Raw genomic sequence first — 26,123 nt, forward strand, 5'->3', positions numbered from 1 at the left:
CCCACAATTCCCAACCAACGCGTCTCCGATACTTGCCCTCTATTCATTTGAATGTGTTGACAGTTGGAGAAATAGCTTGAGCTGCGCTGAGAATTTGAAAAGTATGAAAGCCAACGGTCCAATATTCTAGAACACTGCTGTGCATACACGTTTGGTACTCTGATAGACCCTTTAGGAAGTCTTTAATCAATAATGCTTGGTATGTAGCTTCACTGTGCTGTGGCTGCCAAAGCACAGGTCAGTGGACCGTATATGTGTACATTACCCTCTTAAGTCCTATTGATTTGGTTAGATCTTAGCTCCTACCAAGTGAGGTGGTTGTAGATTCAGCCCTGGGTCATGTTCATTAGGCACTAAACGGAAGAAAACTATTTTTTTCCCATGTCAGAGCCCTCCAGACCACGTGATCCCCTGTCCAGAGGAGATCTATGTGTACAGTCCTCTGGGGATGGCCTTCAAAGTGACTGGAGGGGACGGAGGGTCCAAAAACCCCAGCATCATCACGATGTAAGCGCTCAACCATCACCCCTGATATTTGCTCCATTAGATTAGTTGTATGGTGTAAATGCCTGTAAAAACTGTACTCATCTTACCTCACTACATCAAGTTCATAGGTTTACATGTAGGTTTATTATCTTACCTCTTTACTTCAAGTTCATAGGTTTACATGTACAGGACCAGTCAAAAGTTTGGACACCTACTCATTCAAGGGTTTTTCTTTATTTTTACTATTTTCTACATTGTAAAATAATAGTGAAGACATCAAAACTATGAAATAACACATATGTAATCATGTAGTAACCAAAAAAAGTGTTAAACAAATCAAAATATATTTTAGATTTTAGATTCTTCAAAGTAGCCACCCTTTGCCTTGATGACAGCTTTGCACACTCTTGGCATTCTCTCAACCAGCTTCACCTGAAATGCTTTTCCAACAGTCTTAAAGGAGTTTCCACATATGCTGAGCACTTGTTGGCTGCTTTTCCTTCACTCTGCGGTCCAACTCATCCCAAACCATCTCAATTGGGTTGAGGTTGGGTGATTTTGGAGGCCAGGTCATCTGATGCAGCACTCCATCACTCTCCTTGGTCAAATAGCCCTTACACAGCCTGGAGGTGTGTTGGGTCATCGTCCTGTTGAAAAACAAATGATAGTCCCACTAAGCCCAAACCAGATGGGAGGCATATCGCTGCAGAATGCTGTGGTAGCCATGCTGGTTAAGTGTGCTTTGAATTCGAATTAAATCAGACAGTGTCACCAGCAAAACACTCCCACACCATCACACATCCTCCATGCTTCACGGTGGGAACCTTACATGCAGAGATCATCCGTTCACCTACTCTGCGTCTCACACAGTGGTTGGAACCAAAAATCTCCAATTTGGACTCACCAGACCAAAGGACAGATTTCCACCGGTCTAATGTCCATTGCTCGTGTTTCTTGGCCCAAGCAAGTCTCTTCTTCTTATTGGTGTCCTTTAGTAGTGGTTTCTTTGCAGCAATTTGACCATGAAGGCCTGATTCACGCAGTCTCCTCCGAACAGTTGATGTTGATGTGTCTGTTACTTGAACTCTGTGAAGCATTTATTTGGGCTGCAATCTGAGGTGCAGTTAACTCTAATGAGCTAATCCTCTGCAGCAAAGGTAAGGGTCTTCCTTTCCTGTGGCGGTCCTCATGAGAGCCAGTTTCATCATAGCGCTTGATGGTTTTTGCGACTGCACTTGAAGAAATGTTTCTGTATGGACTGACCTTCATGTCTTAAAGTAATGATGGACTGTCGTTTCTCTTTGCTTATTTGAGCTGTTCTTGCCATAATATGGACTTGGTCTTTTACTAAATAGGGTTATCTTCTGTATACCACTCCTACCTTGTCACAACACAACTGATTGGCTCAAATGCATTAAGAAGGAAAGAAATTCCACAAATAAACTTTTAACAAGGCACACCTGTTAATTGAAATGCATTCCAGGTGACTACCTCATGAAGCTGGTTGAGAGAATGCCAAGAGTGTGCAAAGCTGTCATCAAGGCAAAGGGTGGCTATCTGAAGAATCTCAAATATTTAAAATATATTTTGATTTGTTTAACACTTTTTCGGTTACTACATGATTCCATTTGTGTTATTTCATAGTTTTGATGTCTTCACTATTATTCTACAATGTAGAAAATAGTAAAAATAAAGAAAAAGCCTTGAATGAGTAGGTGTGTCCAAACTGTTGACGGGTACTGTGGGTTTACCATCTTACCTCTTTATTTCAAGTTCATAGGTTTACATATACTGTAGCTGCTCTAATTATATGATTGCTCCAAATGACCATTGGGAATTCCTCCTCTTAGTTTTGCCATATGGAACACGATGATGGGGACATCTATACTCAGTATACCATGGGGGATAAAGCAGGTAATTAATCTATACTCTGTATATACCATGGGGGATAAAGCAGGTAATTAATCTATACTCTGTATATACCATGGGGGATAAAGCAGGTAATTAATCTATACTCTGTATATACCATGGGGGATAAAGCAGGTAATTAATATATACTCTGTATATACCATGGGGGATAAAGCAGGTAATTCATCTATACTCAGTATATACCATGGGGGATAAAGCAGGTAATTCATCTATACTCTGTATATACCATGGGAGATAAAGCAGGTAATTAATCTATACTCAGTATATACCATGGGGGATAAAGCAGGTAATTCATCTATACTCAGTATATACCATGGGGGATAAAGCAGGTAATTAATCTATACTCAGTATATACCATGGGGGATAAAGTAGGTAATTAATCTATACTCAGTATATACCATGGGGGATAAAGCAGGTAATTAATCTATACTCTGTATATACCATGGGGGATAAAGCAGGTAATTAATCTATACTCTGTATATACCATGGGGGATAAAGCAGGTAATTCATCTATACTCAGTATATACCATGGGAGATAAAGCAGGTAATTAATCTATACTCAGTATATACCATGGGGGATAAAGCAGGTAATTCATCTATACTCAGTATATACCATGGGGGATAAAGCAGGTAATTAATCTATACTCAGTATATACCATGGGGGATAAAGGTAATTGTGAATCATTTCTCTAGCCTAACTGGATAGTCATATTGCAATTATACCATACAACACTAAGTAATAGCCCACATATTAGTTAATGTCTCCTTCGTAAGTGTTATTAGCCTGATCCCAGATCTGTTTGTGCTCTCCTGCCAATTACTATGGTTGTTGTCATAGTAACCATGGTTATACAGATCTGGGACCAGGCTAAAGTGTAACTCCCACTGACCTGTCTCTTCTCCTTGCAGGCAGGGTTCACATTGGGCATCATCCTCCTGATCTCTATGGGTCTGCTGACCCTCTACTGCTGTCTCAGAGTGCTCAAATCACCCAAGTCAATACGTAAGACCATCAGCAGTGACTTAAGTGTTTCCCCTACCCTTGTATATGTGGGACGGGGCCCCTCACGTGTCTTTCTTGCACCCCCCGTCTAAAAGTGTTTAGAGCAGGGCTGTCAAACATCTGGCCCGCGGGCGGTTTGAGTAAAACAAAAAATGATACCTTTTTTAAAATAATTATTAATCGACATTGAAATGACTAAAACCAAATATAAACTATTGAAATGATAGTAGCTGTTGTCTGTAGAACATTGTGTAGAGTAGCTGTTGTCTGTAGAACATTGTGTAGAGTAGCTGTTGTCTGCAGAACATTGTGGAGAGTAGCTGTTGTCTGTAGAACATTGTGGAGAGTAGCTGTTGTCTGTAGAACATTGTGGAGAGTAGCTGTTGTCTGTAGAACATTGTGGAGAGTAGCTGTTGTCCCCTCACATTGTGTAGAGTAGCTGTTGTCTGTAGAACATTGTGTAGAGTAGCTGTTGTCTGTAGAACATTGTGTAGAGTAGCTGTTGTCTGCAGAACATTGTGTAGAGTAGCTGTTGTCTGCAGAACATTGTGGAGAGTAGCTGTTGTCTGTAGAACATTGTGTAGAGTAGCTGTTGTCTGTAGAACATTGTGTAGAGTAGCTGTTGTCTGCAGAACATTGTGGAGAGTAGCTGTTGTCTGTAGAACATTGTGGAGAGTAGCTGTTGTCTGTAGAACATTGTGGAGAGTAGCTGTTGTCCCCTCACATTGTGTAGAGTAGCTGTTGTCTGTAGAACATTGTGTAGAGTAGCTGTTGTCTGTAGAACATTGTGTAGAGTAGCTGTTGTCTGCAGAACATTGTGGAGAGTAGCTGTTGTCTGTAGAACATTGTGGAGAGTAGCTGTTGTCTGTAGAACATTGTGGAGAGTAGCTGTTGTCCCCTCACATTGTGTAGAGTAGCTGTTGTCCCCTAACATTGTGTAGAGTAGCTGTTGTCTGCAGAACATTGTGGAGAGTAGCTGTTGTCCCCTCACATTGTGTAGAGTAGCTGTTGTCCCCTCACATTGTGTAGAGTAGCTGTTGTCCCCTAACATTGTGTAGAGTAGCTGTTGTCTGCAGAACATTGTGGAGAGTAGCTGTTGTCCCCTAACATTGTGGAGAGTAGCTGTTGTCCCCTCACATTGTGTAGAGTAGCTGTTGTCCCCTCACATTGTGTAGAGTAGCTGTTGTCCCCTCACATTGTGTAGAGTAGCTGTTGTCTGTAGAACATTGTGGAGAGTAGCTGTTGTCTGTAGAACATTATGGAGAGTAGCTGTTGTCCCCTCACATTGTGTAGAGTAGCTGTTGTCTGTAGAACATTGTGGAGCGTAGCTGTTGTCCCCTCACATTGTGTAGAGTAGCTGTTGTCTGCAGAACATTGTATAGAGTAGCTGTTGTCCCCTAACATTGTGTAGAGTAGCTGTTGTCTGCAGAACATTGTATAGAGTAGCTGTTGTCCCCTAACATTGTGTAGAGTAGCTGTTGTCCCCTAACATTGTGTAGAGTAGCTGTTGTCCCCTCACATTGTGTAAAGTAGCTGTTGTCTGTAGACCATTGTGTAGAGTAGCTGTTGTCCCCTCACATTGTGGAGAGTAGCTGTTGTCTGTAGAACATTGTGGAGCGTAGCTGTTGTCCCCTCACATTGTGTAGAGTAGCTGTTGTCTGCAGAACATTGTATAGAGTAGCTGTTGTCCCCTAACATTGTGTAGAGTAGCTGTTGTCTGTAGAACATTGTGTAGAGTAGCTGTTGTCTGTAGAACATTGTGTAGAGTAGCTGTTGTCCCCTAACATTGCATAGAGTAGCTGTTGTCCCCTCACATTGTGTAGAGTAGCTGTTGTCCCCTCACATTGTGTAGAGTAGCTGTTGTCTGTAGAACATTGTGGAGAGTAGCTGTTGTCTGTAGAACATTGTGTAGAGTAGCTGTTGTCCCCTCACATTGTGTAGAGTAGCTGTTGTCTGTAGAACATTGTGGAGCGTAGCTGTTGTCTGTAGAACATTGTGGAGAGTAGCTGTTGTCTGCAGAACATTGTGTAGAGTAGCTGTTGTCCCCTCACATTGTGTAGAGTAGCTGTTGTCTGTAGAACATTGTGGAGAGTAGCTGTTGTCTGTAGAACGTTGTGGAGAGTAGCTGTTGTCTGTAGAACATTGTGTAGAGTAGCTGTTGTCCCCTCACATTGTGTAGAGTAGCTGTTGTCCCCTCACATTGTGTAGAGTAGCTGTTGTCCCCTCACATTGTGTAGAGTAGCTGTTGTCTGTAGAACATTGTGGAGAGTAGCTGTTGTCTGTAGAACATTGTGGTGAGTAGCTGTTGTCTGCAGAACATTGTGGAGAGTAGCTGTTGTCTGTAGAACATTGTGGAGAGTAGCTGTTGTCTGTAGAACATTGTGTAGAGTAGCTGTTGTCTGTAGAACATTGTGAAGAGTAGCTGTTGTCTGTAGAACATTGTGTAGAGTAGCTGTTGTCTGTAGAACATTGTGTAGAGTAGCTGTTGTCCCCTCACATTGTGTAGAGTAGCTGTTGTCCCCTCACATTGTGTAGAGTAGCTGTTGTCTGTAGAACATTGTGGAGAGTAGCTGTTGTCCCCTCACATTGTGTAGAGTAGCTGTTGTCTGTAGAACATTGTGGAGCGTAGCTGTTGTCTGTAGAACATTGTGGAGAGTAGCTGTTGTCTGTAGAACATTGTGTAGAGTAGCTGTTGTCCCCTCACATTGTGGAGAGTAGCTGTTGTCTGCAGAACATTGTGGAGCGTAGCTGTTGTCTGTAGAACATTGTGGAGAGTAGCTGTTGTCTGTAGAACATTGTGTAGAGTAGCTGTTGTCTGTAGAACATTGTGTAGAGTAGCTGTTGTCTGTAGAACATTGTGTAGAGTAGCTGTTGTCCCCTCACATTGTGTAGAGTAGCTGTTGTCTGTAGAACGTTGTGGAGAGTAGCTGTTGTCTGTAGAACATTGTGTAGGAGTAGCTGTTGTCCCCTCACATTGTGTAGAGTAGCTGTTGTCTGTAGAACATTGTGGAGAGTAGCTGTTGTCTGTAGAACATTGTGGAGAGTAGCTGTTGTCTGTAGAACATTGTGGAGAGTAGCTGTTGTCTGCAGAACATTGTGGAGAGTAGCTGTTGTCTGTAGAACATTGTGGAGAGTAGCTGTTGTCTGTAGAACATTGTGTAGAGTAGCTGTTGTCTGTAGAACATTGTGAAGAGTAGCTGTTGTCTGTAGAACATTGTGTAGAGTAGCTGTTGTCTGTAGAACATTGTGTAGAGTAGCTGTTGTCCCCTCACATTGTGTAGAGTAGCTGTTGTCCCCTCACATTGTGTAGAGTAGCTGTTGTCTGTAGAACATTGTGGAGAGTAGCTGTTGTCCCCTCACATTGTGTAGAGTAGCTGTTGTCTGTAGAACATTGTGGAGCGTAGCTGTTGTCTGTAGAACATTGTGGAGAGTAGCTGTTGTCTGTAGAACATTGTGTAGAGTAGCTGTGTCCCCTCACATTGTGGAGAGTAGCTGTTGTCTGCAGAACATTGTGGAGCGTAGCTGTTGTCTGTAGAACATTGTGGAGAGTAGCTGTTGTCTGTAGAACATTGTGTAGAGTAGCTGTTGTCTGTAGAACATTGTGTAGAGTAGCTGTTGTCTGCAGAACATTGTGTAGAGTAGCTGTTGTCCCCTAACATTGTGGAGAGTAGCTGTTGTCCCCTAACATTGTGTAGAGTAGCTGTTGTCTGTAGAACATTGTGTAGAGTAGCTGTTGTCTGCAGAACATTGTGTAGAGTAGCTGTTGTCTGCAGAACATTGTGTAGAGTAGCTGTTGTCTGTAGAACATTGTGTAGAGTAGCTGTTGTCTGCAGACCATTGTGGAGCGTAGCTGTTGTCTGTAGAACATTGTGGAGAGTAGCTGTTGTCTGTAGAACATTGTGGAGAGTAGCTGTTGTCTGTAGAACATTGTGTAGAGTAGCTGTTGTCTGTAGAACATTGTGTAGAGTAGCTGTTGTCTGCAGAACATTGTGTAGAGTAGCTGTTGTCCCCTAACATTGTGGAGAGTAGCTGTTGTCCCCTAACATTGTGTAGAGTAGCTGTTGTCTGTAGAACATTGTGTAGAGTAGCTGTTGTCTGCAGAACATTGTGTAGAGTAGCTGTTGTCTGCAGAACATTGTGTAGAGTAGCTGTTGTCTGTAGAACATTGTGTAGAGTAGCTGTTGTCTGCAGAACATTGTGGAGCGTAGCTGTTGTCTGTAGAACATTGTGGAGAGTAGCTGTTGTCTGTAGAACATTGTGTAGAGTAGCTGTTGTCTGTAGAACATTGTGTAGAGTAGCTGTTGTCTGTAGAACATTGTGTAGAGTAGCTGTTGTCTGCAGAACATTGTGTAGAGTAGCTGTTGTCCCCTAACATTGTGGAGAGTAGCTGTTGTCCCCTAACATTGTGTAGAGTAGCTGTTGTCTGTAGAACATTGTGTAGAGTAGCTGTTGTCTGCAGAACATTGTGTAGAGTAGCTGTTGTCTGTAGAACATTGTGTAGAGTAGCTGTTGTCTGCAGAACATTGTGGAGAGTAGCTGTTGTCTGCAGAACATTGTGGAGAGTAGCTGTTGTCCCCTAACATTGTGGAGAGTAGCTGTTGTCCCCTCACATTGTGTAGAGTAGCTGTTGTCCCCTCACATTGTGTAGAGTAGCTGTTGTCCCCTCACATTGTGTAGAGTAGCTGTTGTCTGTAGAACATTGTGGAGAGTAGCTGTTGTCTGTAGAACATTATGGAGAGTAGCTGTTGTCCCCTCACATTGTGTAGAGTAGCTGTTGTCTGTAGAACATTGTGGAGCGTAGCTGTTGTCCCCTCACATTGTGTAGAGTAGCTGTTGTCTGCAGAACATTGTATAGAGTAGCTGTTGTCCCCTAACATTGTGTAGAGTAGCTGTTGTCTGCAGAACATTGTATAGAGTAGCTGTTGTCCCCTAACATTGTGTAGAGTAGCTGTTGTCCCCTAACATTGTGTAGAGTAGCTGTTGTCCCCTCACATTGTGTAAAGTAGCTGTTGTCTGTAGACCATTGTGTAGAGTAGCTGTTGTCCCCTCACATTGTGGAGAGTAGCTGTTGTCTGTAGAACATTGTGGAGCGTAGCTGTTGTCCCCTCACATTGTGTAGAGTAGCTGTTGTCTGCAGAACATTGTATAGAGTAGCTGTTGTCCCCTAACATTGTGTAGAGTAGCTGTTGTCTGTAGAACATTGTGTAGAGTAGCTGTTGTCTGTAGAACATTGTGTAGAGTAGCTGTTGTCCCCTAACATTGCATAGAGTAGCTGTTGTCCCCTCACATTGTGTAGAGTAGCTGTTGTCCCCTCACATTGTGTAGAGTAGCTGTTGTCTGTAGAACATTGTGGAGAGTAGCTGTTGTCTGTAGAACATTGTGTAGAGTAGCTGTTGTCCCCTCACATTGTGTAGAGTAGCTGTTGTCTGTAGAACATTGTGGAGCGTAGCTGTTGTCTGTAGAACATTGTGGAGAGTAGCTGTTGTCTGCAGAACATTGTGTAGAGTAGCTGTTGTCCCCTCACATTGTGTAGAGTAGCTGTTGTCTGTAGAACATTGTGAGAGTAGCTGTTGTCTGTAGAACGTTGTGGAGAGTAGCTGTTGTCTGTAGAACATTGTGTAGAGTAGCTGTTGTCCCCTCACATTGTGTAGAGTAGCTGTTGTCCCCTCACATTGTGTAGAGTAGCTGTTGTCCCCTCACATTGTGTAGAGTAGCTGTTGTCTGTAGAACATTGTGGTGAGTAGCTGTTGTCTGCAGAACATTGTGGAGAGTAGCTGTTGTCTGTAGAACATTGTGGAGAGTAGCTGTTGTCTGTAGAACATTGTGTAGAGTAGCTGTTGTCTGTAGAACATTGTGAAGAGTAGCTGTTGTCTGTAGAACATTGTGTAGAGTAGCTGTTGTCTGTAGAACATTGTGTAGAGTAGCTGTTGTCCCCTCACATTGTGTAGAGTAGCTGTTGTCCCCTCACATTGTGTAGAGTAGCTGTTGTCTGTAGAACATTGTGGAGAGTAGCTGTTGTCCCCTCACATTGTGTAGAGTAGCTGTTGTCTGTGGAACATTGTGGAGCGTAGCTGTTGTCTGTAGAACATTGTGGAGAGTAGCTGTTGTCTGTAGAACATTGTGTAGAGTAGCTGTTGTCCCCTCACATTGTGGAGAGTAGCTGTTGTCTGCAGAACATTGTGGAGCGTAGCTGTTGTCTGTAGAACATTGTGGAGAGTAGCTGTTGTCTGTAGAACATTGTGTAGAGTAGCTGTTGTCTGTAGAACATTGTGTAGAGTAGCTGTTGTCTGTAGAACATTGTGTAGAGTAGCTGTTGTCCCCTCACATTGTGTAGAGTAGCTGTTGTCTGTAGAACGTTGTGGAGAGTAGCTGTTGTCTGTAGAACATTGTGTAGAGTAGCTGTTGTCCCCTCACATTGTGTAGAGTAGCTGTTGTCTGTAGAACATTGTGGAGAGTAGCTGTTGTCTGTAGAACATTGTGGAGAGTAGCTGTTGTCTGTAGAACATTGTGGAGAGTAGCTGTTGTCTGCAGAACATTGTGGAGAGTAGCTGTTGTCTGTAGAACATTGTGGAGAGTAGCTGTTGTCTGTAGAACATTGTGTAGAGTAGCTGTTGTCTGTAGAACATTGTGAAGAGTAGCTGTTGTCTGTAGAACATTGTGTAGAGTAGCTGTTGTCTGTAGAACATTGTGTAGAGTAGCTGTTGTCCCCTCACATTGTGTAGAGTAGCTGTTGTCCCCTCACATTGTGTAGAGTAGCTGTTGTCTGTAGAACATTGTGGAGAGTAGCTGTTGTCCCCTCACATTGTGTAGAGTAGCTGTTGTCTGTAGAACATTGTGGAGCGTAGCTGTTGTCTGTAGAACATTGTGGAGAGTAGCTGTTGTCTGTAGAACATTGTGTAGAGTAGCTGTGTCCCCTCACATTGTGGAGAGTAGCTGTTGTCTGCAGAACATTGTGGAGCGTAGCTGTTGTCTGTAGAACATTGTGGAGAGTAGCTGTTGTCTGTAGAACATTGTGTAGAGTAGCTGTTGTCTGTAGAACATTGTGTAGAGTAGCTGTTGTCTGCAGAACATTGTGTAGAGTAGCTGTTGTCCCCTAACATTGTGGAGAGTAGCTGTTGTCCCCTAACATTGTGTAGAGTAGCTGTTGTCTGTAGAACATTGTGTAGAGTAGCTGTTGTCTGCAGAACATTGTGTAGAGTAGCTGTTGTCTGCAGAACATTGTGTAGAGTAGCTGTTGTCTGTAGAACATTGTGTAGAGTAGCTGTTGTCTGCAGACCATTGTGGAGCGTAGCTGTTGTCTGTAGAACATTGTGGAGAGTAGCTGTTGTCTGTAGAACATTGTGGAGAGTAGCTGTTGTCTGTAGAACATTGTGTAGAGTAGCTGTTGTCTGTAGAACATTGTGTAGAGTAGCTGTTGTCTGCAGAACATTGTGTAGAGTAGCTGTTGTCCCCTAACATTGTGGAGAGTAGCTGTTGTCCCCTAACATTGTGTAGAGTAGCTGTTGTCTGTAGAACATTGTGTAGAGTAGCTGTTGTCTGCAGAACATTGTGTAGAGTAGCTGTTGTCTGCAGAACATTGTGTAGAGTAGCTGTTGTCTGTAGAACATTGTGTAGAGTAGCTGTTGTCTGCAGAACATTGTGGAGCGTAGCTGTTGTCTGTAGAACATTGTGGAGAGTAGCTGTTGTCTGTAGAACATTGTGTAGAGTAGCTGTTGTCTGTAGAACATTGTGTAGAGTAGCTGTTGTCTGTAGAACATTGTGTAGAGTAGCTGTTGTCTGCAGAACATTGTGTAGAGTAGCTGTTGTCCCCTAACATTGTGGAGAGTAGCTGTTGTCCCCTAACATTGTGTAGAGTAGCTGTTGTCTGTAGAACATTGTGTAGAGTAGCTGTTGTCTGCAGAACATTGTGTAGAGTAGCTGTTGTCTGTAGAACATTGTGTAGAGTAGCTGTTGTCTGCAGAACATTGTGGAGAGTAGCTGTTGTCTGCAGAACATTGTGGAGAGTAGCTGTTGTCCCCTAACATTGTGGAGAGTAGCTGTTGTCTGTAGAACATTGTGTAGAGTAGCTGTTGTCGGCAGAACATTGTGTAGAGTAGCTGTTGTCTGTAGAACATTGTGGAGAGTAGCTGTTGTCTGTAGAACATTGTGGAGAGTAGCTGTTGTCTGTAGAACATTGTGTAGAGTAGCTGTTGTCCCCTCACATTGTGGAGAGTAGCTGTTGTCCCCTAACATTGTGTAGAGTAGCTGTTGTCTGTAGAACATTGTGGAGAGTAGCTGTTGTCTGTAGAACATTGTGTAGAGTAGCTGTTGTCCCCTCACATTGTGGAGAGTAGCTGTTGTCCCCTAACATTGTGTAGAGTAGCTGTTGTCTGTAGAACATTGTGTAGAGTAGCTGTTGTCTGCAGAACATTGTGTAGAGTAGCTGTTGTCTGTAGAACATTGTGTAGAGTAGCTGTTGTCTCCACACATTGTGTAGAGTAGCTGTTGTCCCCTAACATTGTGTAGAGTAGCTGTTGTCTGTAGAACATTGTGTAGAGTAGCTGTTGTCCCCACACATTGTGTAGAGTAGCTGTTGTCTGTAGAACATTGTGTAGAGTAGCTGTTGTCTGTAGAACATTGTGGAGAGTAGCTGTTGTCTGCAGAACATTGTGTAGAGTAGCTGTTGTCTGTAGAACATTGTGGAGAGTAGCTGTTGTCCCCTCACATTGTGTAGAGTAGCTGTTGTCCCCTCACATTGTGTAGAGTAGCTGTTGTCCCCTCACATTGTGTAGAGTAGCTGTTGTCTGTAGAACATTGTGTAGAGTAGCTGTTGTCTGCAGAACATTGTGTAGAGTAGCTGTTGTCTGCAGGTGCCCAGTGTAGGTGAGGCTGCGGTCACACCAGCATGCTACTGTTAGCACCTCGGGGCATGGTGCGCTGAGTGATGTCATAGCCAGGCAGTCTATCCCCGGTCACACGTGGGACAGTACTTTACTGTTTTACAAGCCTACAGTACATGTTCTATTACAGTGCATTCGGAAAGTATTCAGACCCCTTCCCTTTTTCAACATTTTATTACGTTACAGACTTATTCTAAAATGGATTAAATAATTTTTGCCCCTCATCAATCTACACACAATACCCCATAATGACAAAGCAAAAATAGTTTTTTAGAAATGTGTGCAAATGTATGAAAAATAAAAAGAACTTTGCTATGAGACTTGAAATTGAGCTCAGGTGCATCCTGTTTCCATTGATCATCCTTGAGATGTTTCTACAACTTGATTGGAGTCCACCTGTGGTAAATTACATTGATTGGACATGATTTGGAAAGGCACACACCTGTCTATATGAGTCAGTCCCGTGTAGCTCAGTTGGTAGAGCATGGCGTTTGCAACGCCAGGGTTGTGGGTTCGATTCCCACGGGGGGCCAGTATGAAAAAAATAACAATTTATGTAGTCACTAACTGTAAGTCGCTCTGGATAAGAGCGTCTGCTAAATGACGTAAATGTAATGAGGTCCCACAGTTGACAGTGCCTGTCAGAGCAAAAACCAAGCCATGGAAGCCGAAGGAATTGTCCGTAGAGCTCCAAGACAGGATTGTGTCGAGGCACAGATCTGGGGAAAGGTACCAACACATTTCTGCAGCATTGAAGGTCCCCAAGAACACAGTGGCCTCCATCATTCTTAAATGGAAGACGTTTGGAACTACCAAGACACTTCCTAGACCTGGCCGCCCGGCCAAACTGAGCAATCGGGGGAGAAGGGCCTTGGTCAGTGAAGTGACCAAGAACACATGATTCTCTGCTCTGATGAAACCAAGATTGAACTATTTGGCCTGAATGCCAAGCGTCACGTCTGGAGGAAACCTGGCACCGTCCCTATGGTGAAGCATGGTGTGGGGATGTTTTTCAGCGGCAGGGACTGGGAGACTAGTCAGGATCGAGGGAAGGATGAACGGAGCAAAGTATAGAGAGATCCTTGATGAAAACCTGCTCCAGAGTGCTCAGGACCTCTGACTGGGGCGAAGGTTCACCTTCCAACAGTACAACGACCCTAAGCACACAGCCAAGACAACGCAGGAGTGGCCCAGCCAGAGCCCAGACTTGAACCCGATCGGACATCTCTGGAGAGACCTAAAATAGCTGTGCAGCGACGCTCCCCATCCAACCTGACAGAGCTTGAGAGGATCTGCAGAGAAGAATGGGAGAAACTCCCCAAATACAGGTGTGCCAACCTTGTAGCCTCACACCCAAGAAGACATGAGGCTGTAATCGCTGCCAAAGGTGCTTCAACAAATTACTGATTAAAGATTCTGAATACTTATGTAAATGTCATATCAACGTTTTTTCTTTTTAATAAATGTGCAAAAATTTCTAAAAACCAGTTTTTGCTTTGTCATTATGGGGTATTGTGTGTAGATTGATGAGGGGAAAAAACGATTTAATCAATTTTAGAATAAGGCTAACGTAACAAAATGTGGAAAAAGTCAAGGGGTCTGAATACTTTCCGAATGCACTGTACAGTCGTGGTCAAAAGTTTTGAGAATGACACAAGTATTGGTCTTCACAAAGTTCGCTGCTTCAGTGTTATGAGATATTTTTGTTAGATGTTACTATGGTATACTGAAGTATAATTACAAGCATTCCATAAGTGTCAAAGGCTTTTATTGACAATTACATTAAGTTTATGCAAAGAGTCAATATTTGCAGTGTTGACACTTTCTTTTCAAGATCTCTGCAATCCGCCCTGGCATGCTGTCAATTAACTTCTGGGCCACATCCTGACTGATGGCAGCCCGTTCTTGCTAATCAATGCTTGGAGTTTGTCAGAATTTGTGGGTTTTTGTTTGTCCACCCGCCTCTTGAGGATTGACCACAAGTTCTCAATGGGATTAAGGTCTGGGGAGTTTCCTGGCCATGGACCCAAAATGTCGATGTTTTGTTCCCCGAGCCACTTAGTCATCACTTTTGCCTTATGGCAAGGTGCTCCATCATGCTGGAAAAGGCATTGGTTGTCACCAAACTGTTCTTGCATGGTTGGGAGAAGTTGCTCTTGGAGGATGTGTTGGTACCATTCTTTATTCATGGCTGTGTTCTTAGGCAAAATTGTGAGTGAGCCCACTCCCTTGGCTGAGAAGCAACCCCACACATGAATGGTCTCAGGATGCTTTACTGTTGGCATGACACAGGACTGATGGTAGTGCTCACCTTGTCTTCTCCGGACAAAGTGTTTTCCCGGATGCCCCAAACAATCGGAAAGGGGATTAATCAGAGAAAATGACTTTACCCCAGTCCTCAGCAGTCCAATCCCTGTACCTTTTGCAGAATATCAGTCTGTCCCTGATGTTTTTCCTGGAGAGAAGTGGCTTCTTTGCTGCCATTCTTGACACCAGGCCATCCTCCAAAAGTCTTCGCCTCACTGTGCGTGCAGATGCACTCACAACTGCCTGCTGCCATTCCTGAGAAAGCTCTGCACTGGTGGTGCCCCGATCCCGCAGCTGAATCAACTTTAGGAGACGGTCCTGGCGCTTGCTGGACTTTCTTGGGCGCCCTGACGCCTTCTTCACAACAATTGAACCTCTCTCCTTGGAAGTTCTTGATGATCCGATAAATGTTGATTTAGGTGCAATCTTAGTAGCAGCAATATCCTTGCCTGTGAAGCCCTTTTTGTGCAAAGCAATGATGATGGCACATGTTTCCTTGCAGGTAACCATGGTTAACAGAGGAAGAACAATGATTTCAAGCACCACCCTCCTTGATGATTGTGGACTACAGGGAAAAAAAGAGAACTGAGCACGCCCCCATTCTCATCGACGGGGCTGTAGTGGAACAGGTTGAGAGCTTCAAGTTCCTTGGTGTCCACATCACCAACGAACTATCATGGTCCAAACACACTAAGACAGTCGTGAAGAGGGCACGACAAAACCTATTCCCCCTAAGGAGACTGAAAAGATTTGGCATGGGTCCTCAGATCCTCAAAAAGTTATACAGCTGCACCATCGAGAGTATCCTGACTGGTTGTATCACCGCCTGGTATGGCAACTGCTCGGCCTCCGACCGCAAAGCACTACAGAGGGTAGTGCGTACGGCCCAGTACATAACTGGGGCCAAGCTTCCTGCCATCCAGGACCTCTAAACCAGGCGGTGTAAGAGGAAGGCCCTCAAAATTGTCAAAGACTCCAGCCACCCTAGTCATAAACTGTTCTCTCTGCTACCGCACGGCAAGCGGTACCGGAGCGCCATGTCTAGGTCCAAAAGGCTTCTCAACAGCTTTTACCCCCAAGCCATAAGACTCCTGAACAGCTAATCATGGCTACCCGGACTATTTGCACCCCAACCACATCTTTTTACGCTGCTGCTACTCTGTTAATTATTTATGCATAATCACTTTAACTCTACCCACAAGTACATATTACCTCAACTAGCCGGTGCCCCCGCACATTGACTCTGCACCGGTACCCCCCTGTATATAGCCTCCCACTGTTATTTTATTTGACTTCTGCTCTTTTTTTCTCAACAGTTTTTTGTTGTTTTATTTTACTTTTTTATTAAGAAATAGTAGTAACCTGTTGTATTTGGCGCATGTGGCAAATTCTATTCTAACTCAATCAGCATGACAGAGTGATCTCCAGCCTTGTCCTCGTCAACACTCTCACCTGTGTTAACGAGAGAATCACTGACATGATGGCAGCTTGTCCTTTTGTGGCAGGGCTGAAATGCATTAGAAATGTAATTTTTTGGGATTAAGTTCATTTTCATGTCAAAGAGGGATTTTGCAATTAATTGCAATTCATCTGATCACTCTTCATAACATTGTGGAGTATATGCAAATTGCCATCATCAAAGCTGAGGTAGCAGACTTTGTGAAAATTAGTATTTGTGTCATTCTCAAAACTTTTGACCACGACTGTATATCTGTATGCCAGGGGTACACGACCATGGGGTGTGTTCAGTTCGCTTCAACGTTTGCTATGTTACGCGACTGTTTTTGCTGAATGCCATGTTTCCCCAAAACGGTGCACACCGTTCTTCAACAGCCTTTGAGGTACTTTTGCTCCTGTGTGGTGGGTGTGGCCTGATCAATATCGAAACACGTGCAGCACACCATATGGTACCTCCCCTTTGGGCTACCATAATCTGGTCATTCAGTACAGGACCGTTTCCGTTGAATTCAACGTTGCACACCGTTCTGTCATACTGAACACAATCCTGTTGCTTTTGTCTCTATAGTACTGAATGCTAAAATCACATACAGTGGGGAAAAAAAGTATTTAGTCAGCCATCAATTGTGCAAGTTCTCCCACTTAAAAAGATGAGAGAGGCCTGTAATTTTCATCATAGGTACACGTCAACTATGACAGACAAAATGAGGGAAAAAAATCCAGAAAATCACATTGTAGGATTTTTAATGAATTTATTTGCAAATTATGGTGGAAAATAAGTATTTGGTCAATAACAAATGTTTCTCAATACTTTGTTATATACCCTTTGTTGGCAATGACACAGGTCAAACGTTTTCTGTAAGTCTTCACAAGGTTTTCACACACTGTTGCTGGTATTTTGGCCCATTCCTCCATGCAGATCTCCTCTAGAGCAGTGATGTTTTGGGGCTGTCGCTGGGCAAAACGGACTTTCAACTCCCTCCAAAGATTTTCTATGGGGTTGAGATCTGGAGACTGGCTAGGCCACTCCAGGACCTTGAAATGCTTCTTACGAAGCCACTCCTTCGTTGCCCGGGCGGTGTGTTTGGGATCATTGTCATGCTGAAAGACCCAGCCACGTTTCATCTTCAATGCCCTTGCTGATGGAAGGAGGTTTTCACTCAAAATCTCACGATACATGGCCCCATTCATTCTTTCCTTTACACGGATCAGTCGTCCTGCTCCCTTTGCAGAAAAACAGCCCCAAAGCATGATGTTTCCACCCCCATGCTTCACAGTAGGTATGGTGTTCTTTGGATGCAACTCAGCATTCTTTGTCCTCCAAACACGACGAGTTGAGTTTTTACCAAAAAGTTATATTTTGGTTTCATCTGACCATATGACATTCTCCCAATCCTCTTCTGGATCATCCAAATGCACTCTAGCAAACTTCAGACTGGCCTGGACATGTACTGTCTTAAGCAGGGGGACACGTCTGGCACTGCAGGATTTGAGTCCCTGGCGGCGTAGTGTGTTACTGATGGTAGGCTTTGTTACTTTGGTCCCAGCTCTCTGCAGGTCATTCACTAGGTCCCCCGTGTGGTTCTGGGATTTTTGCTCACCGTTCTTGTGATCATTTTGACCCCACGGGGTGAGATCTTGCGTGGAGCCCCAGATCGAGGGAGATTATCAGTGGTCTTGTATGTCTTCCATTTCCTAATAATTGCTCCCACAGTTGATTTCTTCAAACCAAGCTGCTTACCTAATGCAGATTCAGTCTTCCCAGCCTGGTGCAGGTCTACAATTTTGTTTCTGGTGTCCTTTGACAGCTCTTTGGTCTTGGCCATAGTGGAGTTTGGAGTGTGACTGTTTGAGGTTGTGGACAGTTGTTTTTTATACTGATAACAAGTTCAAACAGGTGCCATTAATACAGGTAACGAGTGGAGGACAGAGGAGCCTCTTAAAGAAGAAGTTACAGGTCTGTGAGAGCCAGAAATCTTGCTTGTTTGTAGGTGACCAAATACTTATTTTCCACCATAATTTGCAAATAAATTCATAAAAAATCCTACAATGTGATTTTCTGGAGAAAAAAATTCTCAATTTGTCTGTCATAGTTGACGTGTACCTATGATGAAAATTACAGGCCTCTCTCATCTTTTTAAGTGGGAGAACTTGCACAATTGGTGGCTGACTAAATACTTTTTTCCCCCACTGTAGTACCTGGGGACTGTTCAGGAGGGGGCGACTTTACTGAACTTTCAGATAGAAATGTATTATGCAGATCAGGTATTGAATGTTTGTCATGTAGAATTGTGAGTTATGTCAGCTGTACACATTACATTTCTTCCTGCAATGTTGTGAATGTTTCACGCCAATGAACACCCCTGGTTACCCAGCCAGGTCAAGATGGCGAAAAAAAAGAAAAAAAAACTGAAGGCAAGAGGAAAACCAGCAGACAGTGGCCCGCGGGGACCCTTTCATTGTCCACCCATTTTACTGACTTTAAACACATCCTATTGGTTTGTCTCTGTTTTTTGCAGCTTACATCGACACGTCTGACTGGGAGTTTCCTGATGTGTGTAAATATTACTTTGGGAAGTTTGGCCAGTGGTCCAGTCTGCTGTTCTCCATGGTGTCACTCATCGGTGCTATGGTGGTCTACTGGGTCCTTATGTCCAACTTCCTCTTCAACACGGGCAAATTCATCTACAGTACGTCATCCTCTATAACTGTAAACTATCAATTCATCTACAGTACGTCATCCTCTATAACTATAAACGATCAATTCATCTACAGTAAGTCATCCTCTATAACTATAAACGATCAATTCATCTACAGTACGTCATCCTCTATAACTATAAACGATCAATTCATCTACAGTAAGTCATCCTCTATAACTATAAACGATCAATTCATCTACAGTACGTCATCCTCTATAACTATAAACTATCAATTCATCTACAGTAAGTCATCCTCTATAATAGGGGTGTGCCGACATGGTCATACTCATAGTTGTATCCGTAAATTGACAGATGCTACTCGTGATCGGGGGGAAAACAGAAGTGTTTTAATATGCCTAGTAGATGTTGGCGAAATACCTCCCTGCATGTTCTCAATGCAATAAAGCTGCAGATCAGGAGCAGTGCGTGGAGTGGTGGGTGCACAGTTGAAGTCGGAAGTTTACATACACCTTAGCCAAATACATTTAAACTCAGTTTTTCACAATTCCTGACATTTAATCCTAGTAAAAATTCCCCTTCTTAGGTCAGTTAGGATCAGCACTTTATTTTAAGAATGTGAAATGTCTGAATAATAGTAGAGAGAATGATTTATTTCAGCTTTTATTTCTTTCATCACATTCCCAGTGGGTCAAAAGTTTACATACACTCAATTAGTATTTGGTAGCATTGCCTTTAAATTGTTTAACTTGGGTCAAACGTTTCGGGTAGCCTTCCACAAGCTTCTCACAATAAGTTGGGTGAATTTTGGCCCATTCCTCCTGACAGAGCTGGTGTAACTGAGTCAGGTTTGTTGGCCTCCTTGCTCGCACACGCTTTTTCAGTTCTGCCCACAAATGTTCTATAGGATTGAGGTCAGGGCTTTGTGATGGCCACTCCAATACCTTGACTTTGTTGTCCTTAAGCCATTTTGCCACAACTTTGGAAGTATACTTGGCGACATTGTCCATTTGGAAGACCCATTTTTGACCAAGCTTTAACTTCCTGACTGATGTCTTGAGATGTTGCTTCAATATATCCACATAATTTTCCTTCCTCATGATGCCATCTATTTTGTGAAGTGCACCAGTCCCTCCTGCAGCAAAGCACCCCCACAGCATGATGCTGCCACCCCTGTGCTTCACGGTTGGGATGGTGTTCTTCGGCATGCAAGTTCCTCCCCTTTTTCCTCCAAACATAACGATGGTCATTATGGCCAAACAGTTCTATTTTTGTTTCATCAGACCAGAGGACGTTTCTCCAAAAAGTACGATCTTTGTCCCCATGTGCAGTTGCAAACCGTAGTCTAGCTTTCTTATGGTGGTTTTTGAGCAGTGGCTTCTTCCTTGCTGAGTGGCCTTTCAGGTTATGTAAATATAGGACTTGTTTTACTGTGGATATAGATACTTTTGGCTGATTTATTTTGATTTTCCTATGATGTCAAGCAAAGAGGCACTGAGTTTGAAGGTAGGCCTTGAAATACATCATTTACATTTACATCATTTAGCAGACGCTCTTATCCAGAGCGACTTACAAATTGATCCACAGGTACACCTCCAATTGAGTCAAATTATGTCAATTAGCCTATCAGAAGCTTCTAAAGCCATGACATCATTTTCTGGAATTTTCCAAGCTGTTTAAAGGCACAGTCAACTTAGTGTATGTAAATTTCTGACCCACTGGAATTGTGATACAGTGAATTATAAGTGAAATAATCTGTCTGTGAACAATTGTCGGAAAAATTACTTGTCATGCACAAAGTAGATGTCCTAACCGACTTGCCAAAACTATAGTTTGTTAACAAGAAATGTGTGGAGTGGTTGAAAAACTAGTTTTAATGACTCCAACCTAAGTGTATGTAAACTTCCGACTTCAACTGTATATGTGTGTCCTCAATTTGCAGGGGGCAGCCAAGTTTGTCACTCAGACAGAATGCGCATTAGTGTTTCATATTTTTTCCCCCTACCCTTGCCCCACTTGTTAGATATTATGCACATTGACAGCTTGATAGCAAACGTCCTCACCATGTGATTTTTTTTTTTATAGTAGCAGGCAGCAGCAATCTAAATGGTCAGACTGAAAACATGCGAGCGAAAGGTGATCGGGTGAAATTATGAAGCGAGAGGACGGAGAAATACAGCTTCACTCTATCCAATCAGAGCAGCAAGATCAACATACAGCCCGCCATTCTCTTTACAGACAGGCGAACTAGCCAGTTGAGTTATTTAGACCACGCACATGATTGACTCAAAGGATAGTACAGTATGGTTTAGAAACTCTGTCACTGACACATGAGAAACATGCTTGCTGGCACCCGGAAAAATATATATTTTTTACGACTACTCGGCACACCCCTACTCTATAACAATAAACTATATCAATTTGTGTACTGTAATTCATATTCTGTATTAAACAAAATATAACATTCGTATAGTACAAATGCAAAGTAAGGCTATCTGTGATTTACAACAGAGTTTAGATAACTATACAAACTACAGGTTATTTAGAAGTAGAAAGGAACCATCATTAGTGTTTCACCAGAATGCACACACCAAAGGATTTCTAAAATGTTATCTGGCTCATCTTGAACTGCTGTTAATCTGTTTCTACCTTCTACAGACTATGCACACAATGTCAGCATGTCAGATACGGAGTTTGGAACCAACGGGTCAGAAAGAGGTGAGACTCGTTCTTCATGTGTAATTTATGTATCACTATCCAACCTCACATCAAGCCTTTATTTGTATTACTTTATTGTTCCTATTTTGATAGTGCAACTGCAGCATGGTCGGATAGCAGATTACTCTAGTTCACTCCTCTCTCGTATAGACTGCTATGGTTCTCTCCTCTCTCTCAGAGACTGCTCTGGTTCTCTCCTCTCAGACTGCTCTGGTTCACTCCTCTCTCTCTCATAGACTGCTCTGGTTCTCTCCTCTCAGACTGCTCTGGTTCACTCCTCTCTCTCTCATAGACTGCTCTGGTTCTCTCCTCTCACTCAGACTGCTCTGGTTCACTCCTCTCTCTCTCATAGACTGCTCTGGTTCTCTCCTCTCTCTCAGACTGCTCTGGTTCACTCCTCTCTCTCTCTCATAGACTGCTCTGGTTCTCTCCTCTCTCCCATAGACTGCTCTGGTTCTCTCCTCTCAGACTGCTCTGGTTCTCTCCTCTCTCTCAGACTGCTCTGGTTCACTCCTCTCTCTCTCTCATAGACTGCTCTGGTTCTCTCCTCTCTCCCATAGACTGCTCTGGTTCTCTCCTCTCTCCCATAGACTGAGTCATGTAAATGACTGCCGCACACTGTGTGTATACTTGCAAAACAAACAACTTTTCACTTTCGCTGGTTGTGCTTTTGCCAATCATTTAGCAGACGCTCTTATCCAGAGTGACTTACCACACCCTCCTCTTGTCCTAAACTACCACACCCTCCTCCTGTCCTAAACTACATTTACGTCATTTAGCAGACGCTCTTATCCAGAGTGACTTACCACACCCTCCTCTTGTCCTAAACTACCACACCCTCCTCCTGTCCTAAACTACCACACCCTCCTCTTGTCCTAAACTACCACACCCTCCTCTTGTCCTAAACTACCACACCCTCCTCTTGTCCTAAACTACCACACCCTCCTCTTGTCCTAAACTACCACACCCTCCTCCTGTCCTAAACTACCACACCCTCCTCTTGTCCTAAACTACCACACCCTCCTCTTGTCCTAAACTACCACACCCTCCTCTTGTCCTAAACTACCACACCCTCCTCCTGTCATAAATAAACTACCACACCCTCCTCCTGTCCTAAATAAACTACCACACCCTCCTCCTGTCCTAAATAAACTACCACACCCTCCTCCTGTCATAAATAAACTACCACACCCTCCTCCTGTCCTAAATAAACTACCACACCCTACTCCTGTCCTAAATAAACTACCACACCCTTTCCTGTCCTAAATAAACGACCACACCCTCTTCCTGTCCTAAATAAACTACCACACCCTTTTCCTGTCCTAAATAAACTACCACACCCTTTTCCTGTCCTAAATAAACTACCACACCCTTTTCCTGTCCTAAATAAACTACCACACCCTCCTCCTGTCCTAAATAAACTACCACACCCTCCTCCTGTCCTAAATAAACTACCACACCCTCCTCCTGTCCTAAATAAACTACCACACCCTCCTCCTGTCCTAAATAAACTACCACACCCTCCTCTTGTCCTAAACTACCACACCCTCCTCTTGTCCTAAACCACCACACCCTCCTTCTGTCCTGAACTACCACACCCTCCTCTTGTCCTAAACTACCACACCCTCCTCCTGTCCTAAACTACATTTACGTCATTTAGCAGACGCTCTTATCCAGAGTGACTTACCACACCCATCTCTTGTCCTAAACTACCACACCCTCCTCCCGGTTCTCTCCTCTCTCCCATAGACTGCTCTGGTTCTCTCCTCTCTCCCATAGACTGAGTCATGTAAATGACTGCCGAACACTGTGTGTATACTTGCAAAACAAACAACTTTTCACTTTCGTTTTTGAATCTTCTACACATCTGTCTAGGTGTTCCATCACAATACGTTCAGATGTGCAAAAGTGTTTAGTTCTATAGTAACCATCCTCTAGCCTGGTCCCAGATCTGGTTGTGCTTTTGCCAACCATTGTCATTGTCAAGCTAAACTCCTGTCCTAAACTACCACACCCTCCTCCTGTCCTAAACTACCACACCCTCCTCCTGTCCTAAACTACCACACCCTCCTCTTGTCCTAAACCACCACCTCCTCCTCTTGTCCTAAACTACCACCACCTCCTCCTCTTGTCGTAAACTACCACACCCTCCTCTTGTCCTAAACTACCACACCCTCCTCTTGTCCTAAACTACCAAACCCTCCTCTTGTCCTAAACCACCACACCCTCCTCCCGTCCTAAACTACCACACCCACCTCTTGTCCTAAACTACCACACCCTCCTCCTGTCCTAAACTACATTTACGTCATTTAGCAGACGCTCTTATCCAGAGTGACTTACCACACCCTCCTCTTGTCCTAAACTGCCACACCCTCCTCCTGTCCTAAACTACATTTACGTCATTTAGCAGACGCTCTTATCCAGAGTGACTTACCACACCCTCCTCTTGTCCTAAACTACCACACCCTCCTCTTGTCCTAAACTACCACACCCTCCTCTTGTCCTAAACTACCACACCCTCCTCTTGTCCTAAACTACCACACCCTCCTCCTGTCCTAAACTACCACACCCTCCTCTTGTCCTAAACTACCACACCCTCCTCTTGTCCTAAACTACCACACCCTCCTCTTGTCCTAAACTACCACACCCTCCTCTTGTCCTAAACTACCACACCCTCCTCTTGTCCTAAACTACCACACCCTCCTCTTGTCCTAAACTACCACACCCTCCTCTTGTCCTAAACTACCACACCCTCCTCCTGTCCTAAACTACATTTACGTCATTTAGCAGACGCTCTTATCCAGAGTGACTTACCACACCCTCCTCTTGTCCTAAACTACCACACCCTCCTCCTGTCCTAAACTACCACACCCTCCTCTTGTCCTAAACTACCACACCCTCCTCTTGTCCTAAACTACCACACCCTCCTCTTGTCCTAAACTACCACACCCTCCTCTTGTCCTAAACTACCACACCCTCCTCCTGTCCTAAACTACCACACCCTCCTCTTGTCCTAAACCACCACACCCTCCTCCTGTCCTAAACTACCACACCCTCCTCTTGTCCTAAACTACCACACCCTCCTCCTGTCCTAAACTACCACACCCTCCTCCTGTCCTAAACTACATTTACGTCATTTAGCAGACGCTCTTATCCAGAGTGACTTACCACACCCATCTCTTGTCCTAAACTACCACACCCTCCTCCCGGTTCTCTCCTCTCTCCCATAGACTGCTCTGGTTCTCTCCTCTCTCCCATAGACTGAGTCATGTAAATGACTGCCGCACACTGTGTGTATACTTGCAAAACAAACAACTTTTCACTTTCGTTTTTGAATCTTCTACACATCTGTCTAGGTGTTCCATCACAATACGTTCAGATGTGCAAAAGTGTTTAGTTCTATAGTAACCATCCTCTAGCCTGGTCCCAGATCTGGTTGTGCTTTTGCCAACCATTGTCATTGTCAAGCTAAACTCCTGTCCTAAACTACCACACCCTCCTCCTGTCCTAAACTACCACACCCTCCTCTTGTCCTAAACCACCACCTCCTCCTCTTGTCCTAAACTACCACACCCTCCTCTTGTCCTAAACTACCACACCCTCCTCCTGTCCTAAATAAACTACCACACCCTCCTCTTGTCCTAAACTACCACACCCTCCTCTTGTCCTAAACCACCACACCCTCCTCCTGTCCTAAACTACCACACCCTCCTCTTGTCCTAAACTGCCACACCCTCCTCCTGTCCTAAACTACATTTACGTCATTTAGCAGACGCTCTTATCCAGAGTGACTTACCACACCCTCCTCTTGTCCTAAACTACCACACCCTCCTCTTGTCCTAAACTACCACACCCTCCTCTTGTCCTAAACTACCACACCCTCCTCTTGTCCTAAACCACCACACCCTCCTCCTGTCCTAAACTACCACACCCTCCTCTTGTCCTAAACTACCACACCCTCCTCTTGTCCTAAACTACCACACCCTCCTCTTGTCCTAAACTACCACACCCACCTCTTGTCCTAAACTACCACACCCCTCCTCTTGTCCTAAACTACCACACCCTCCTCTTGTCCTAAACTACCACACCCTCCTCTTGTCCTAAACTACCACACCCTCCTCCTGTCCTAAACTACATTTACGTCATTTAGCAGACGCTCTTATCCAGAGTGACTTACCACACCCTCCTCTTGTCCTAAACTACCACACCCTCCTCCTGTCCTAAACTACCACACCCTCCTCTTGTCCTAAACTACCACACCCTCCTCTTGTCCTAAACTACCACACCCTCCTCTTGTCCTAAACTACCACACCCTCCTCTTGTCCTAAACTACCACACCCTCCTCCTGTCCTAAACTACCACACCCTCCTCTTGTCCTAAACCACCACACCCTCCTCCTGTCCTAAACTACCACACCCTCCTCTTGTCCTAAACTACCACACCCTCCTCCTGTCCTAAACTACCACACCCTCCTCCTGTCCTAAACTACATTTACGTCATTTAGCAGACGCTCTTATCCAGAGTGACTTACCACACCCATCTCTTGTCCTAAACTACCACACCCTCCTCCCGGTTCTCTCCTCTCTCCCATAGACTGCTCTGGTTCTCTCCTCTCTCCCATAGACTGAGTCATGTAAATGACTGCCGCACACTGTGTGTATACTTGCAAAACAAACAACTTTTCAC

General features: G+C 44.0%; 1 protein-coding gene across 1 annotated transcript in view; it reads left to right on the top strand.

The window, feature by feature from the left end:
- slc38a9 (solute carrier family 38 member 9) overlaps positions 1–26,123 on the top strand; it is a 55,363-nt gene that overhangs the window by 14,556 nt on the left and 14,684 nt on the right. The window contains exons 4-8 of the mRNA XM_041897435.2: positions 389–507; positions 2,337–2,400; positions 3,325–3,418; positions 18,582–18,752; positions 21,378–21,437. Coding sequence (XP_041753369.1) covers positions 389–507; positions 2,337–2,400; positions 3,325–3,418; positions 18,582–18,752; positions 21,378–21,437 — 508 coding nt within the window. The remainder of the gene's footprint in view (positions 1–388; positions 508–2,336; positions 2,401–3,324; positions 3,419–18,581; positions 18,753–21,377; positions 21,438–26,123) is intronic.

Source organism: Coregonus clupeaformis, chromosome 15 (assembly GCF_020615455.1).
Source record: "Coregonus clupeaformis isolate EN_2021a chromosome 15, ASM2061545v1, whole genome shotgun sequence".
NCBI classification, from domain to species: Eukaryota; Metazoa; Chordata; class Actinopteri; order Salmoniformes; family Salmonidae; genus Coregonus; species Coregonus clupeaformis.